This window comes from Mirounga leonina, unplaced genomic scaffold, assembly GCF_011800145.1.
Source record: "Mirounga leonina isolate KUSES-001 unplaced genomic scaffold, KU_Mleo_1.0 Mir_165, whole genome shotgun sequence".
NCBI lineage: Eukaryota > Metazoa > Chordata > Mammalia > Carnivora > Phocidae > Mirounga > Mirounga leonina.
In genome coordinates this window covers 72,994,829-73,008,011 of record NW_023270415.1, presented here as the reverse complement: position 1 = coordinate 73,008,011, position 13,183 = coordinate 72,994,829, and the positions used below count along the sequence as shown (strand labels likewise).

The 13,183-nt window shown below is 47.4% G+C and overlaps 1 protein-coding gene across 1 annotated transcript in view; it reads left to right on the top strand.

Moving 5' to 3' along the window:
* Positions 1 to 13,183, top strand: part of KCNQ3 (potassium voltage-gated channel subfamily Q member 3) — a 303,877-nt gene that overhangs the window by 287,301 nt on the left and 3,393 nt on the right. The window contains exons 10-14 of the mRNA XM_035011963.1: positions 5,802 to 6,004; positions 6,883 to 6,985; positions 9,294 to 9,425; positions 11,208 to 11,306; positions 12,990 to 13,074. Of these exons, the coding sequence (XP_034867854.1) occupies positions 5,802 to 6,004; positions 6,883 to 6,985; positions 9,294 to 9,425; positions 11,208 to 11,306; positions 12,990 to 13,074 (622 nt within the window). The remainder of the gene's footprint in view (positions 1 to 5,801; positions 6,005 to 6,882; positions 6,986 to 9,293; positions 9,426 to 11,207; positions 11,307 to 12,989; positions 13,075 to 13,183) is intronic.

Sequence of the window (13,183 nt, the reverse complement as noted above, 5' to 3'; positions counted from 1 at the left end):
TCCCACTCCCCCTGCTTGTGTTCCCTCTCTCCTGTCTCTCTCTCTGTCAGATAAATAAATAAAATCTTTAAAAAAAAGAAACCTAGCAGTGCTTCCTTATCCATCTCTTTCCCTCACAACCTACATGGAGTCCATCAGGGAAGACTATTGTGGTTCTACTCTAAAATACAAGTCAAAGTTCTAGTCTGCTCCCACCGTGACCACCCTGGTCCAAACCACCAGCACGTCTTCCCTAGAAAACTTCAGTGACTTCTCACTAGTCTCTTTTGGTCCTCATTCCCCTCCAATCCACAACCAAACAGCCATCGCATTCTTTTTTTTCTTTTTTACCATTTTGATTATGGTAACATACACATAACAGAAAAATTATCAGCTTAACCACTTTCAAGTATATAGTGTTAATATATATTCAAGTATATATTCAAGTTCAAGTAAATATTCACATTATTGTGCAACCAATCTCCAGAATGTCTTGGTCTCGTAAAACTGAAACTTTGTACCCATTAAAAACACTCCTCGTTTTCTGCTCCCCCCAGCCCCTGGCAAACACTATTCTACTTTCAGTCTCTATGAACTTGACTACCCCAGATACCTCATATAAGCGGAATCATATACTATTTGTCTTTTTGTTACTGGCTTATTTCACTTTACATAATGTTTTCAAGATGAATTGCATCATGGGTCTAAATTTCCTTCCTTTTTAAGGCTGAGTAATATTCCGTGGTGTGGATGGACCACATTTTGTTTATCCATTCATTCTTTAATGGACTTTCATTGTGAATAGCGTTGCTTTGAACATGGGTGTTCTTTTTTAAATGCAAAGTTGGAATACTCTCTCCTTTTTAAAGAGTTTTTAAAACTCTTACTGGCCTCCAGTTGCCCTTAAAATCAAACAGAAATTTCTATTTTCTATTCTTAATTCTGAATCCTATTTTTAGAATCCCTACTGATCTGGCCTCTGACCTCACCTTGTGCCACTCTGCCCTTCATTCATACTGTTCTGGTCATGTACTCCCTTCTGTTACACAAACCCAGCATGTGATTCTTCTGCCCAGGGAGTGCTTGCCCCTTTTCTTTGAAGTCTGGCTTCTTTTCACCCTTCAGGTCTTAGCTTTCCCATCTGGACCTGACTACTGAGACTGGCCACTTAATGGGTCTTTCCATCCACCCAAGAGGCCTTTCCTTACAACTCCATCAAAGTCAGCCTCCCGTTACACTCCATAACAGCACTCTCTTGGTTTCCTGGTCAGATTTCTAGCAATCTATGCATCTGTTTGCTTATTGTATGTCTTCTTGACCTCATCATAAGCTCACTGGAGGCTGAAAACCATGTCTGTTTCAGTCACCACTATATCCTCAGCAAGTTACCAAGAGCCTAGCATTTACAAGGTGTAGAACACATTCTTGTTGAATAAATAAATAACATCAGCTCTACTTTACAGGTGGAAAAACTACATCAGAAAGAGCTAATGACTTAACCAAGTTGAAATATTAACTACAGAGCAGAGGTTTGAATGCAGGTCTCTTGCTCCAAAGTCCACTCTTTCCACCACACAGCACTCCCTCTCTCAGCTGAGGTTGGAAGATCACATATTGTATTCCTTCATTCATTCAACATCCAAATAATACTTTCAGTGCTTACAGCGTGCCAGGTGCTGTGTTAGATGCTGGATAATTGACCAAAGTATGGTTTGCGGAAAAATAGCTTACCTTTTAGTTTCTCAGACTCAACAACATGGGTATTTGGGGTGGGATCATTATTTGTTGTCAGGGGCCGCCTTGTGTGTTTGTAGGATGTCCAGCAGCATCCCTGGCCTTGACCCACCGGAGGCCAAGAGCACCTGCCAAGTTATGTCAATCAAACATGACTCCAGACATTGCCAGATGTCCACTGTTGGGGGGGGGTGGGCACATAATTGTCCCTTGTTGAGAACCACTGCTTTGATGCGAGAGAGTCCCAGTAAGTCAAAGATTTCATTATGGTGGCCAAGTGCCATGGTTGTGAAATGCCTACAGAAAACACAGTGAATGGATAGGTAATTGGACTGCGAGGGAAAGTGAGCCTTGGGGCAGATGCTTGGACCAAGTTTCATATGAAAAGTCAGAGTCGTTTAGATAAAAGAAGGGGATGAAGGCTTTCCTGGGTACAGGTCATGACATACGCAAAGGCGTGGAAGTGTGAGTGTCAAGGAACTGAGTAGAGTTGAGCGTACCTGGGGTGACCCGAGACAGGAGCCCGGGGCAAGGGCTGTCTCTGCCAGGGCAAATTTTTACTTCTTGATTTTATTTTTCTCCAGTCTATTTCCAGTTTTACAATTTATGTTTGAAAATTGTTTGTCTGCACTTGATAAATCAGGGGCCCCGGCTATCCAAGAAAATCTGATGTCAGCTCCAGGGAAGGCTTTGCTTGCAAGACCTGTGGAACCCTCTAAGCACAAGGCCTCATTGATGTGCTAGAAATCCGTACAGAGAAGGGCAGAGATGGGTTTGAGTTTCGGGGGTGAACTTTGGCATCTGGTTATCCTTTGGAGTCTTGGATTTCTAGCAACGCGATTAAGAAGTAAGCTGATCACCCACTTTACTGGAGGAAGAATTCCATAAGTCTCTTAGGTGTGATGCCTGGGAGTAATTCAGATCTGAGTTTTCTGACTTGTTCCTGACGCCTCTGGGTTCCTAACATGCTTGGAATCTCTCTCTCATAAACCGTTATCTGCGACCATGGCGTATCACGTAAACATAGCTGAAGCAGACTCTTAGAGGTTGCAATGAAGCATTGAAATGCCAAACAGGCAAATCCTAAATCCCAGCACAGATAGAACCCAGAGGGCCCTGTCCTTAACTTCCTAACTCTCTGCCAGTTATGCTGAGATTTCCAGCCAGAACAGAGCAGCTGCCATTACGTTTGTCTTACTTAGTTGATCATGGAATGAAGCTCCACATATACTTATCTCCTGCTGAGGTCAAGTTCAGTGGCAATGGTGAGTGTGTGTGACTGGCATTAGGAAGCACTGTAAAATAATATATAAATCCCCAGAACTTATCTTCAGTTTATAAAAAAAAAAAAAACAACACTTATCTCGTGGCTCAGGAAATTTTATCCATCCTTAACACACATGTCATTAGCCCTCTTCCTGCTTCTGCAGGAAGAGGATTATTTACCAAGATAATGGTGACAGCCAGCATGTCCTGAAGCCTTCTCCAATCCTCATTCCAGAAGTGGGCTGAGTGTTTTCCACACACTCCCTCATTTAACCCTCACAGAGCCGCGGGCAGCGAGGGCTGTCCTCACTGCGCATGTGAGGAGCTGGGGCCAGAGAGAGTTACTTCTGTGTCCCGGCTCACATGTTCCTCGGGATCTTATGCTTCAGGGCTGGGATTGCCCCAAAGGTCATGATTTTCACTGCCACCCTGAACTTGGGGATGTGCTGAGGAAGGGCGGGTCGTGGGCTCAAAGATAACCAGGCCGAGTCTTTGCTTTGCTGGGACTGCACATTCCAGGGGCAGGGCGGGGGGGACTGGATTGGGGGACAGACGTGGAAATATGGTCTGCACCAGTGTGTATGAGCGTGACAGAGAAAACTGCAGCATGTCGTTGGAGCACATGGGGAGTCCCTGATTTCCAGGGATGGGGTGGCGCTTGGGCCGTTTTAAAGGTAGATAGCAGTGAGGTGGGCTGAGAAGGCAGGGCGCATGGCAGCTGGAGGAACTGGGCGTGCCACGGCATGCAGGTGGGACTCGGGGCAGGCAGAGGCTTGATGCAGATGGAAAGCCAGATCCTCTTGGTGATCTAGCAAGACACAGGAGGCAGGGGCCAAAAAGAAGCAGACCTGAGGAGAGACTGTCTTAAAGTCCCCCTTGTACTGAGCTCATGGGTAGGAAAGCCTTCCCTCTGTCAGTCGACGTCCTGCCTTGTCCAGGACTTCTAGCCCATGGACCCTGATATAGTTCTCTGTCCTAACAGTCATTCATCTCGAACTGGTCAGGAAAGCCACTCTGAAAATTTTTGTCTTTGGCGCGGGGAGGATAGAGCCATCCGAGTACTAGAGTTTCCCGGAATGTACTCTGGTCAGGTTATTAGTGTAACGATGCTGGGTGAGAGAGAACAGTCCAGAGGGAGCCAGGAGTAACGGCTGCCCATCCATATGTTCATTCATTTATTTATTAACCAAATACGTCCTAGTGCCTTCTCTGTGCCAGACTGAAGGCAGGAAACACTGCAGCTGTTATCACATGTAATCCTCCCCAGACCTCTACGCAGCAGGTGCTCTTAGGCCCACTTACCATTCAGGACCTGGTGCTCAGAGGGCGTGGGGCACCTGCTCTGCAGGGGGAGTGTTCCACCCTCCTCCACGGCTCCTGCACCCGTGACCTCCCCACTGCACCTCGCCAGAGACACCAACAGCTTCTGGCAGGAAACACATGGCTGCAATCACTCGACACAGTCCTTAGAAAGACTAAATTAGCTCAGGCCAAGGCAGAGCTGCGTCAACAGCCCATATTTATTCCACAAGCACATGGTGCACCTACTGTGTGCCGAACCCTGTGTGGGGGGTAATGAGAGGAAGCCCCCAAGTCGAGTCTCTCAATGTGTGAAAACTCGCCATGTGGCTTTTCTCTGGTATGTACCCCACAGAGAGGGCCTTGTTCCTCCTGCCCACTAGGGAGAGGGTGCAGGTTGAGAAATAGAGGGAAGAGGTTAATATTTATAGAGCACCTACTGCGTGCCAGGCTCTATGCCAAATCCTTGGCAAACATCCTCTCCTTGCAACCGGGTGAAGCAGAAAGTGGGCACCCCTATTTTAAAGATGAGGTACCTGAGGCTCAGAAAGTGCACAGATTTGCCCAAGGTCACCTGTATGGCCAGGGGTGGGGCTGGACACAAGTTTTGCACCAGGGCTACTTTATGTTGGACTTATTAATTTTTTTGTGTGTGTGCCAAGAACACTTTTGGCCCTGTGATGAAGTCCAGAGACCTTTTCTCAGAATCACAATCTTGAATTCGTATGTAAAATGCATACGGTTGCAAAAGAAACTGATTGTATTGGTAACTATCAAAATATTGAAACATTTGAGATGCAGTTATATATGGGCTTCTCCGTGATGGATTTAAGGACAAGACCCGTGGCCGGTCAGAATACTACCATCATTTGGAAACAGCTATGAGCACAGCAATCCCCGGAGATAACAGGATCTAAAATGCCCTGGGATTTCTGTTGTGGAAGGCACAGGATAAGACCAGAGCATTGAGGGTATTACTAGGGTTTATTATCTACATTCATCATTGAAAAATACGCTCATTTCTGTTAGAGGTTAGTAAATTAAAGATGCAATGTTTTTCCCATCCAAGCTCAGGGACCACCTCCCCCTCCAAGTTCTAACCATCCGGGCTAGGGTGCCTGCTTTCTGTAATTTATGTCATTCGAGTCTGCCCAGAGCTGCTCCCTGCGCACCATGAAGTGGTACAAAGGAAGTTACTGAAGAGACAGGACAGGGGAAGGCATGAAGCTCAGCCACCTGCCACTGGGAGCTAGGCATTTGCTGTCCTCTCGGCCATTTGAGCTCCATGTCAACATTTGAGAAAAGGGAGGTGCAGAGAAGTTAAGAAATGTGCCCACGGTGTCATGGCTAGGAAGCTGCCAAGCCCTGTCCCAGTCCAAGCTGCTAAATCAATTTTAGCGCCGAGGGCTCGCCTCCCCCCATCACACGCGGAGGTCAATGTGTGAGTCTTTATGGAGAGGGACGGGTAATTACAAAAGCCTGCACTCAAGGAGGAAAATTGTTCACTTTTGCTTATTTTGTAGCCAAAAGCTGGGTCTCTTGGATCGGGTTCGCCTTTCTAATCCTCGTGGTAGCAATACTAAAGGAAAGCTATTTACCCCTCTGAATGTAGATGCCATAGAAGAAAGTCCTTCTAAAGAACCAAAGCCTGTGGGCTTAAACAATAAAGAACGTTTCCGCACCGCCTTCCGCATGAAAGCCTACGCTTTCTGGCAGAGCTCCGAAGGTGAGGCCTTTCTCGTCCCTCGCTCTGTCCCCTCCACTCCTCCCTCTGCCTCGCTCTCCCCTTCCTCCCCTCCCTTCTTCCCCGATAGAAGACCTGCCCCATCTGTAGAGCAGCCCATCCCCACCTTCCTGAACCAGGTTCGTGCTTCATCTCATGCACGCCTGCTGGGCTGGGGACATCTGTGACGCATCCCCACAGCTCGGGGAGTGGGGGGCTCCCATGTTAGCTGTTCTCCGGGCTGGGATCGCCACACTCATCTGCGCAGATGCCTCCAGGGAGCCTTGGGACTCACAGCCTTGGCTCCTAAGGGTGGCCACGTGGAGGTGCACTTCCATGGAGGTCAACAGAGAGGGCCAGGTGCAGGGTGATCTGGAGACCCAGGGGCCTCAGCACCCCCAGGGGGTGGGAAGAAGTCATAGAAGAGAGCCCTGTGGGGGCAGTGGGAGCAATTCCTCTGTGTGTCTCTTTTACTTGTGACAAGGGAGGACAGGGAGGGCTCAGAAAGTGACCCCACAAGGTCACCAAGGTAGTGACTGACAGCAAGAATCTGGACTCAGGTGTCCAGTGGTAACACCCACGTGGGATGCCCTTTGCTGCCTCAGAGAGACCACTCAGGAACCCCAAAACTCATGTCCCGCCTTGCTGGCCTTCTCCCCAGTCAACAATCCTGAACCACAGGCAACTCTGACTCATGTCTGGAGAATAGAAGGACCTGCTAAGAAGGCCTGAACGGCGTCACAACTGGAGAACACCACATGGTTTCATGGCGTGGGAGCGAAGACTCTGGCGGTTGAGCCTCGAAGGCTCTGACCGAATGGGGTCCCCAAGCCTTTCCAAGTGCTATGGCCTGCTGTTTGATCTGTGTGTCTCCCTCCCAGATGCTGGGACAGGTGATCCCATGGCGGAAGACAGGGCCTACGGGAATGACTTCCTCATCGAAGAGATGATCCCCACCCTGAAGGCCGCCATCCGAGCCGTCAGGTGAGGCCCCCTCCTCCCCCACTGAGGGCCCACGCAGACCCCAGTTCAGCCCCCACAGGATATTGGCTTTGGGAAGGTGGGCAGGAAGCCCCGTCAGGAAACTCCTGAGTCAGGTCCCAGAGTATGTCATTACTCGAACGGGCATGCTGCCTGAAGAAAAATGATTTCTACATTAGCAAGGCATCATGGGTAACTCTTGCTCGCTGGTTTATAATAATGCTCCCACGGGGTCCTGACACTGTTTCCGATTGCCATGCTCTTGTTTGGCTTTGGCCACCATTTATTTTACAAGTCTGGTGTGGGGGGTATATTGATGTGGTGTTTTCTTCCTTTATAGGTTTCTTACCCAAAATAGCTCTTCCTATCTGTCTCCATCCATCTAGCTCTTTTTAATTAGCATTTTCAACAAGATAGTCAATTATAGAATTATGTGTGTGTGTGTGTGTGTGTGTATCAGACAAGACTATAATCTACCCTGGCTATTTTTATTTTACTTCAGAATTCCACTAGAAAATAAAAATAGGCTTACTAACAGAAAACTTGGATCAGGAGAGGGGCTTATAAGCACTCTACAACAGTGGCAGTGAATTCTAGAAACTCAGCTGGATTCTCCAAGAACTAGTTGTGATATTTTTAGCAAGGTTCGTAGTCCAATCAATCAGGGACGCACAATAGGTTTATAAGATGTGAACCTCAGCAGAGCCGTTGACCTGGTTTCTCATGACACCACACATGCAATGTGACAGAATTATGGCAGGATTAAAGCATTACCTCTTAGATTCATAACTTCTTCAAAGATCTTATTCAAAGAAATAGCAAATGAGGGGCGCCTGGGTAGCTCAGTCGGTTAAGTGTCAGACTCTTGATTTTGGCTCAGGTCATGATCTCAAGGTCGTGGGATCGAACCCCTCATTGGGTCCATGCTCAGCAGGGAGTCCACTTGTGGTTCTCTCTCTCCCTGTCCCTCTGCCCCTCCCCTTGTTTGTGCACACTCTCTCCCTCCCACCCCCCCAAATAATAAATAAATAAAATATTAAAAAAAAAAAAAGAAAGAAAGAAAGAAAAAGAAAAGGGAGGTCTCTGCTGGGATGATCCATGGTCTGGCTTCTGCCCTGGTCTTTTTAGAATTTTTTATTGATGCCTTAGTTCAGGGGTTGGCAAACTTTTTCTGTAAAGAGCCAGATAGTAAGTATTTCGGGCTTTGTGGTCCACAGGTCTCGGTTCGAGTTCTTCGCTCCAACTCCGTGGCACACAGCAGCCACAGACAGCACGTCCATGAACGGGGGTGGGTGTGTTCCAACATCACTTCACTTTCAAAAACAGGCAGTAGGCCAGATTTGTCCTACTGATACCTACCTCAGAGGGAGCTGCATCAAGGGCAGGCTTATAAAAGGGCACCCAGTTGGAAAGGATGGCACATGAATTAGATGGCATAATCAATAAGCCAGAATAGTGTTGAGATGCTGGACCTGGGCTGTGACAAACAAAATGAACTCTGAATGCACTACGGCAAGAGACCCTCACAAGTAGAAGGGAGGGTCTGGGGTAGGCTGTGTTTCCCAGTGCTGACCTATGATTAGGGATTTTAACTGACACCATGCTCAATGGGGGTTGACCCCGTGATGGGGTTTTCAAGGAATATTAGCCATCTGGGTGCCTTTATTGATTACCAGGAAGATGGAGGCGAGGCTTTGGCATCTATGAGTTCTGGGTACCCCCCTTTATTAAGAAGCTGAGAAAACTCAGGGAACAGAAGCTAGTTTCTCTTTTCTAGGCGCTCACAAGCCAAATAATTAAAGAGTCTGTTGAGGAAGAACTATGTCAGCTGTCCTCAAATAGAAAGCAGTGTGACACAGTGATTAAGAGCGTGGGCCTTGTCATCATACAAACCTGGGTTTGAGGACAGCTCTGACATTATTAGCCAGGTGGCCCTGGGAATATCTGGAGCTCTCTGGGCCACAGTCTTATCATCTACAAGTTGATCTGTTAGCGGATTGTTCATAAAGCACTTAGCTCCATGTCTGACCTGAAATGAATGCCCAATAAGTATTAGCTCTTATTGTTACTATGATTTTATTAGTATTCAAATGATTGAAGGGAGGGAGTCATGAAGAAGAGGTACCAACCAGCCTAACTCTGTGTGGTTCGGAGGGGTGGAACCAGGACCACGGGTTGAAACTTCCCCTCCCCCCGTCAAGTCATTTTCTCTTTGGTTCTTTGCTCTGCCTGCTTCTGAGTTTGCTAGGCTTGAATAGGCTTCCTTTACTCTCTACTCATGAAGCACACATGTCTTTACTTCGCCTTGCAGAATTCTACAATTCCGTCTCTATAAAAAAAAATTTAAGGAGACTTTGAGGCCTTACGACGTGAAGGATGTGATTGAGCAGTATTCTGCAGGACATCTCGACATGCTTTCCAGGATAAAGTACCTTCAGACCAGGTAAGATAGTTGCATCTGGATCACTCTGCTCTCCTGACCACGAAGGAACTGAAGCTTGAGGAATCTAGCTAGAGTTCAGGGTGAAAGCCATTCAGAAATGGTCCAGAGTGCTGGGGAGCAAGTTTAAGAACAAAAATGTTCATCAAGCATTGTGGCTGTGAAGGCCAACAGGCAACAAACAGGCTGTGAAGAAGCTCTATGACATTGACCTTAGCCAAGGTCAACACCTTGATCAGTCCTCATGGAGAAAAGGCATATGTTTGACTAGCCCCTGACTATGATGCTTTGAATGTTGCCAATCAGATAGAGCTGATGATCAACTGAGTCCAAATATCCGATTCTAAATATAAATTTTTCACCATATTAAAAAAATGTTCATCGGGTATTATTTATAATAGTGAAAATATGGAAATTGATCAAATCTTTAATGAATTGTAAAAATTTCCTTTTAAAACAAAAAACCATTTTAAAAAACCAAAGGGCAATATGGGGTCAAGACACAGAACTGACATCGGGAAACCACAGCCCTACATGGGGTTCATCCTCTGGCCTGTGTGAGATTTCAAGTGGACACAAGTCAAGTCCTATCTGGACCTTGGTTTCCTCCTCTGAATCATGTTTCCCTGCCGGGGTGTCCTGCAGAGTGAACAGGACCATCAGATTGAATGAGTAGGAAGTTAACCATGATGTTGGGTCGGAGGAACACTTATTTGTGACCTTGACTTATCCATAAATGGAATATCAACTGCAGCCGAGCATAGTGGCAGGCACACAGTCGGTGTTCAAAGCCAGCTTCACAAATGGATGTGCAAATGAGTTCTGAGCCTAACATGCTGTTATTGATGCAAATATGGCTCTCTTAGCAGTGGAGGGAGCGTGATGTCTAGGACATACTCGATCAAAATTATTGGCCCATCTTAATGCTCGCAAAGTGGACCTTCCTGCTGTCGTTGCTTTCAGTGTTTATTAGGCACATGTATTTCAAAGAGTCATGGCTGGAGGTTGACCACCTGGATAGCGAATTGCATATCCCCAGCCACACTGATAGGGTGGTGGGCCCGAGAGAAAGGAAGGGTGATTGAATATATGGTGGTGTTAGTGGAGGAACAACCAGGTCTGCAGAGAAACAGAGTGACCCATGGCTACTTTTGAGTGCATGGTCTTAGTGGTCCTGGGCCTGTAATGAGCCTTCAAGGTTGCCCCTCACCCCGCCCAGTCCTGCAGAGCAATGGGGACATCTGTCTCCGGTTGTGCTCAGGGCAAAATGGATGGCGAGCTGGCGCCTCATGCAGAAATGGAAGCAAGGTGCAGGAGTGGGTGCGGAGCCATCCCCTCAATGGCCAGCAAGCCTGAAGAGCAGCAGAGATCTGCACAGCTGAAAGGAAGCCTTGGGTTGTACAAGAAAACTGCCTAATTAGATGTTTGGGGAAAGAATAAAAATGCTGGAACACCAGATAGGCTTGTGGCACATGTGACATTTCCTATAAGAACCAACAAGATGTGACCCTCATCCCATCTCTGGTTTAGCTGCCTCTCTCCCCTGGGATGGGGAGATATGCTCGTTACTACTGCACAATAATAATAATAATAATAATATATGGAGATTATAAATTCTCTGTCTCTTTCACTCCCTCTTTCTCCCTCCTCTCCCCGCCCCCCTTTCCCTTCTCTTATATTATTTCAAACCCTGCCTGGCTAAAGAGAGAAGAGAAGGAATTGCTCTCGTCTCTTTACCTGTAAAGCTCTTTGTAATGTAATCCCCTCCTTGTGCGTCTCTTTCAGAATAGACATGATTTTCACCCCTGGACCTCCATCTACCCCAAAACATAAGAAGTCTCAGAGAGGGGCAGCGTTCACCTACCCATCCCAGCAGTCTCCCAGGTGGGGCGTGGGGACGTGGAATGAGGCTGCATGGCCCGTCCCTATTCCCATATCTCAGCTCGCTTCCGTTATGGTTGGGGGCGGCAGGGTGGGAGGGTGGGGGGAGGTTGCCATTCTTCTCAATAAAATGAAGAAAAGAGCTTGAAGATTATTCCAGTTTGGGAATATTTGCAAGGTTTCTGTACTAAAGACTTACTGCCCCTCTTCCCAGACCATGCGAGTGACACTCCTGTTGTGGTTACTGAAAATAAACATAACCCTCAACGTGTTATAAAAGAAGAGGAGCCCCATGAGTTTATTGGAACATAGAGAATAACTCGTGTGAGCAGAGTTGAGGCCATTTGGCCTTTCCTGCATCATTAGCTCTGCACTGTCCGAACCCCCTCACAGAGAAGGAAATCAGGTGTCAGGCCTCCGGCAGCCTGGTCACAGGCAGAGAACTCTGTCCCTCACCGGGGCAGTCTTGCTCTCCCCACATAGTGTTTGGAAATGTTCCTTGTGCAGGCCCCGATGAACCAGGAGCAGTCCTGGAGAAAGTCCACTGCCCAAATTTATACCTTCTTTATTCCCAGAGGTCTTCAGGGCAGGGAGCATGGATGAGTAAAGGGAGTCAGGCTTAAGAAAGCACTCCCACGAACCTTATAGCGATAAGGTTGCGTACTATAAATGAAGCAAGGGCATAAGTGGGATGATGTGAAGGCATCTGACCTTCAGCCTCAGTACGGGGGATGGAATAGGAGTGGTGGACCCTGGGGGTCCTGGAGGCCATGTGTGCCAACTAAAGGAGATCATCGTCCCTCTGCTCTGCTGCTGCTAATTTTAGGAATTGATATCCTCTGGTTCCAGAGAGTCTACTTTATCAAGAAAAACTGAATATCCAGATGTCATATGAAATTCCTTATTTTTGAAATGTTTTTAAAACTCTGTGCAAGCTAAGGAAAGCACTGGTGGGCTGGAATGAGTGCACGGTTCATGTCTGCTTTAATTCAAGAGCGCTCAGCCGGAGACAGGCCAGGGACGGAGCAGGAGTCAGGAGGCTCTGAAAGAGAAAACCAACTACCCCCAAAGTGCCTGACACGATGGTTTTGAGCAATAGCCAGGCTCCCTGCAGGTTCTCTTCTACTTTGAACATAACCTGCACCACCAAGGAACCATCTCAATCCCATTCCCCACCAGCAACCTCTTTTGCACCATTTTCCAGATCCTGCATCTATTTCCCTGCCTTAACCAAATGAAACAGATGAGATATACCCACCTTACAGAATTTCAGAGATTAGCCAACCCCCAGCCCCGCCCAGCCTACCCCCACACAGAGTAGAAGCTCTCTCTCTCTTCTTCTTCTCTCTAAGAAGCAGTCTAAGGAATGTGATTTAAAGGCCCTGAACCCTCTAGACACAGCGAGGTGCTTTATTAACTTTGGCCCAAAGCCTCCTAAAAACACCTTAATATTTGGCTTCAACTATTGCTGCAGAGAAGAGTAAGTAAGACCCCAGTGCTGAAGGCAGGAGAACACTACCCTTTCCTGACTTGCTCGTGCCTCCAGAGCTGAGTGGGCCTCTTCCAGACCGCGTAAGCGTGAGCATGGGGATGATAGATCCAGGGACCATGGCCCCCTCCGCTGAGACAGCCTGACGAAGCACAAATAGGTACGACGATCTTACAGACTCACTGGCTCTTTCCTAGGAATGAACCATATGTAGCCAGAGCATCCACATCTGAAACTGAAGACCAAAGCATGATGGGGAAGTTCGTGAAAGTCGAAAGACAGGTAGGTCTCTCCTTTCCCTCACCGAAAAAACAAGCCATAGAACATTTGCGTTCAAATGTCATTTTTTTCCCCCTAGGGAGATAACGGAGTTGAGTCTCTACCACTCAGA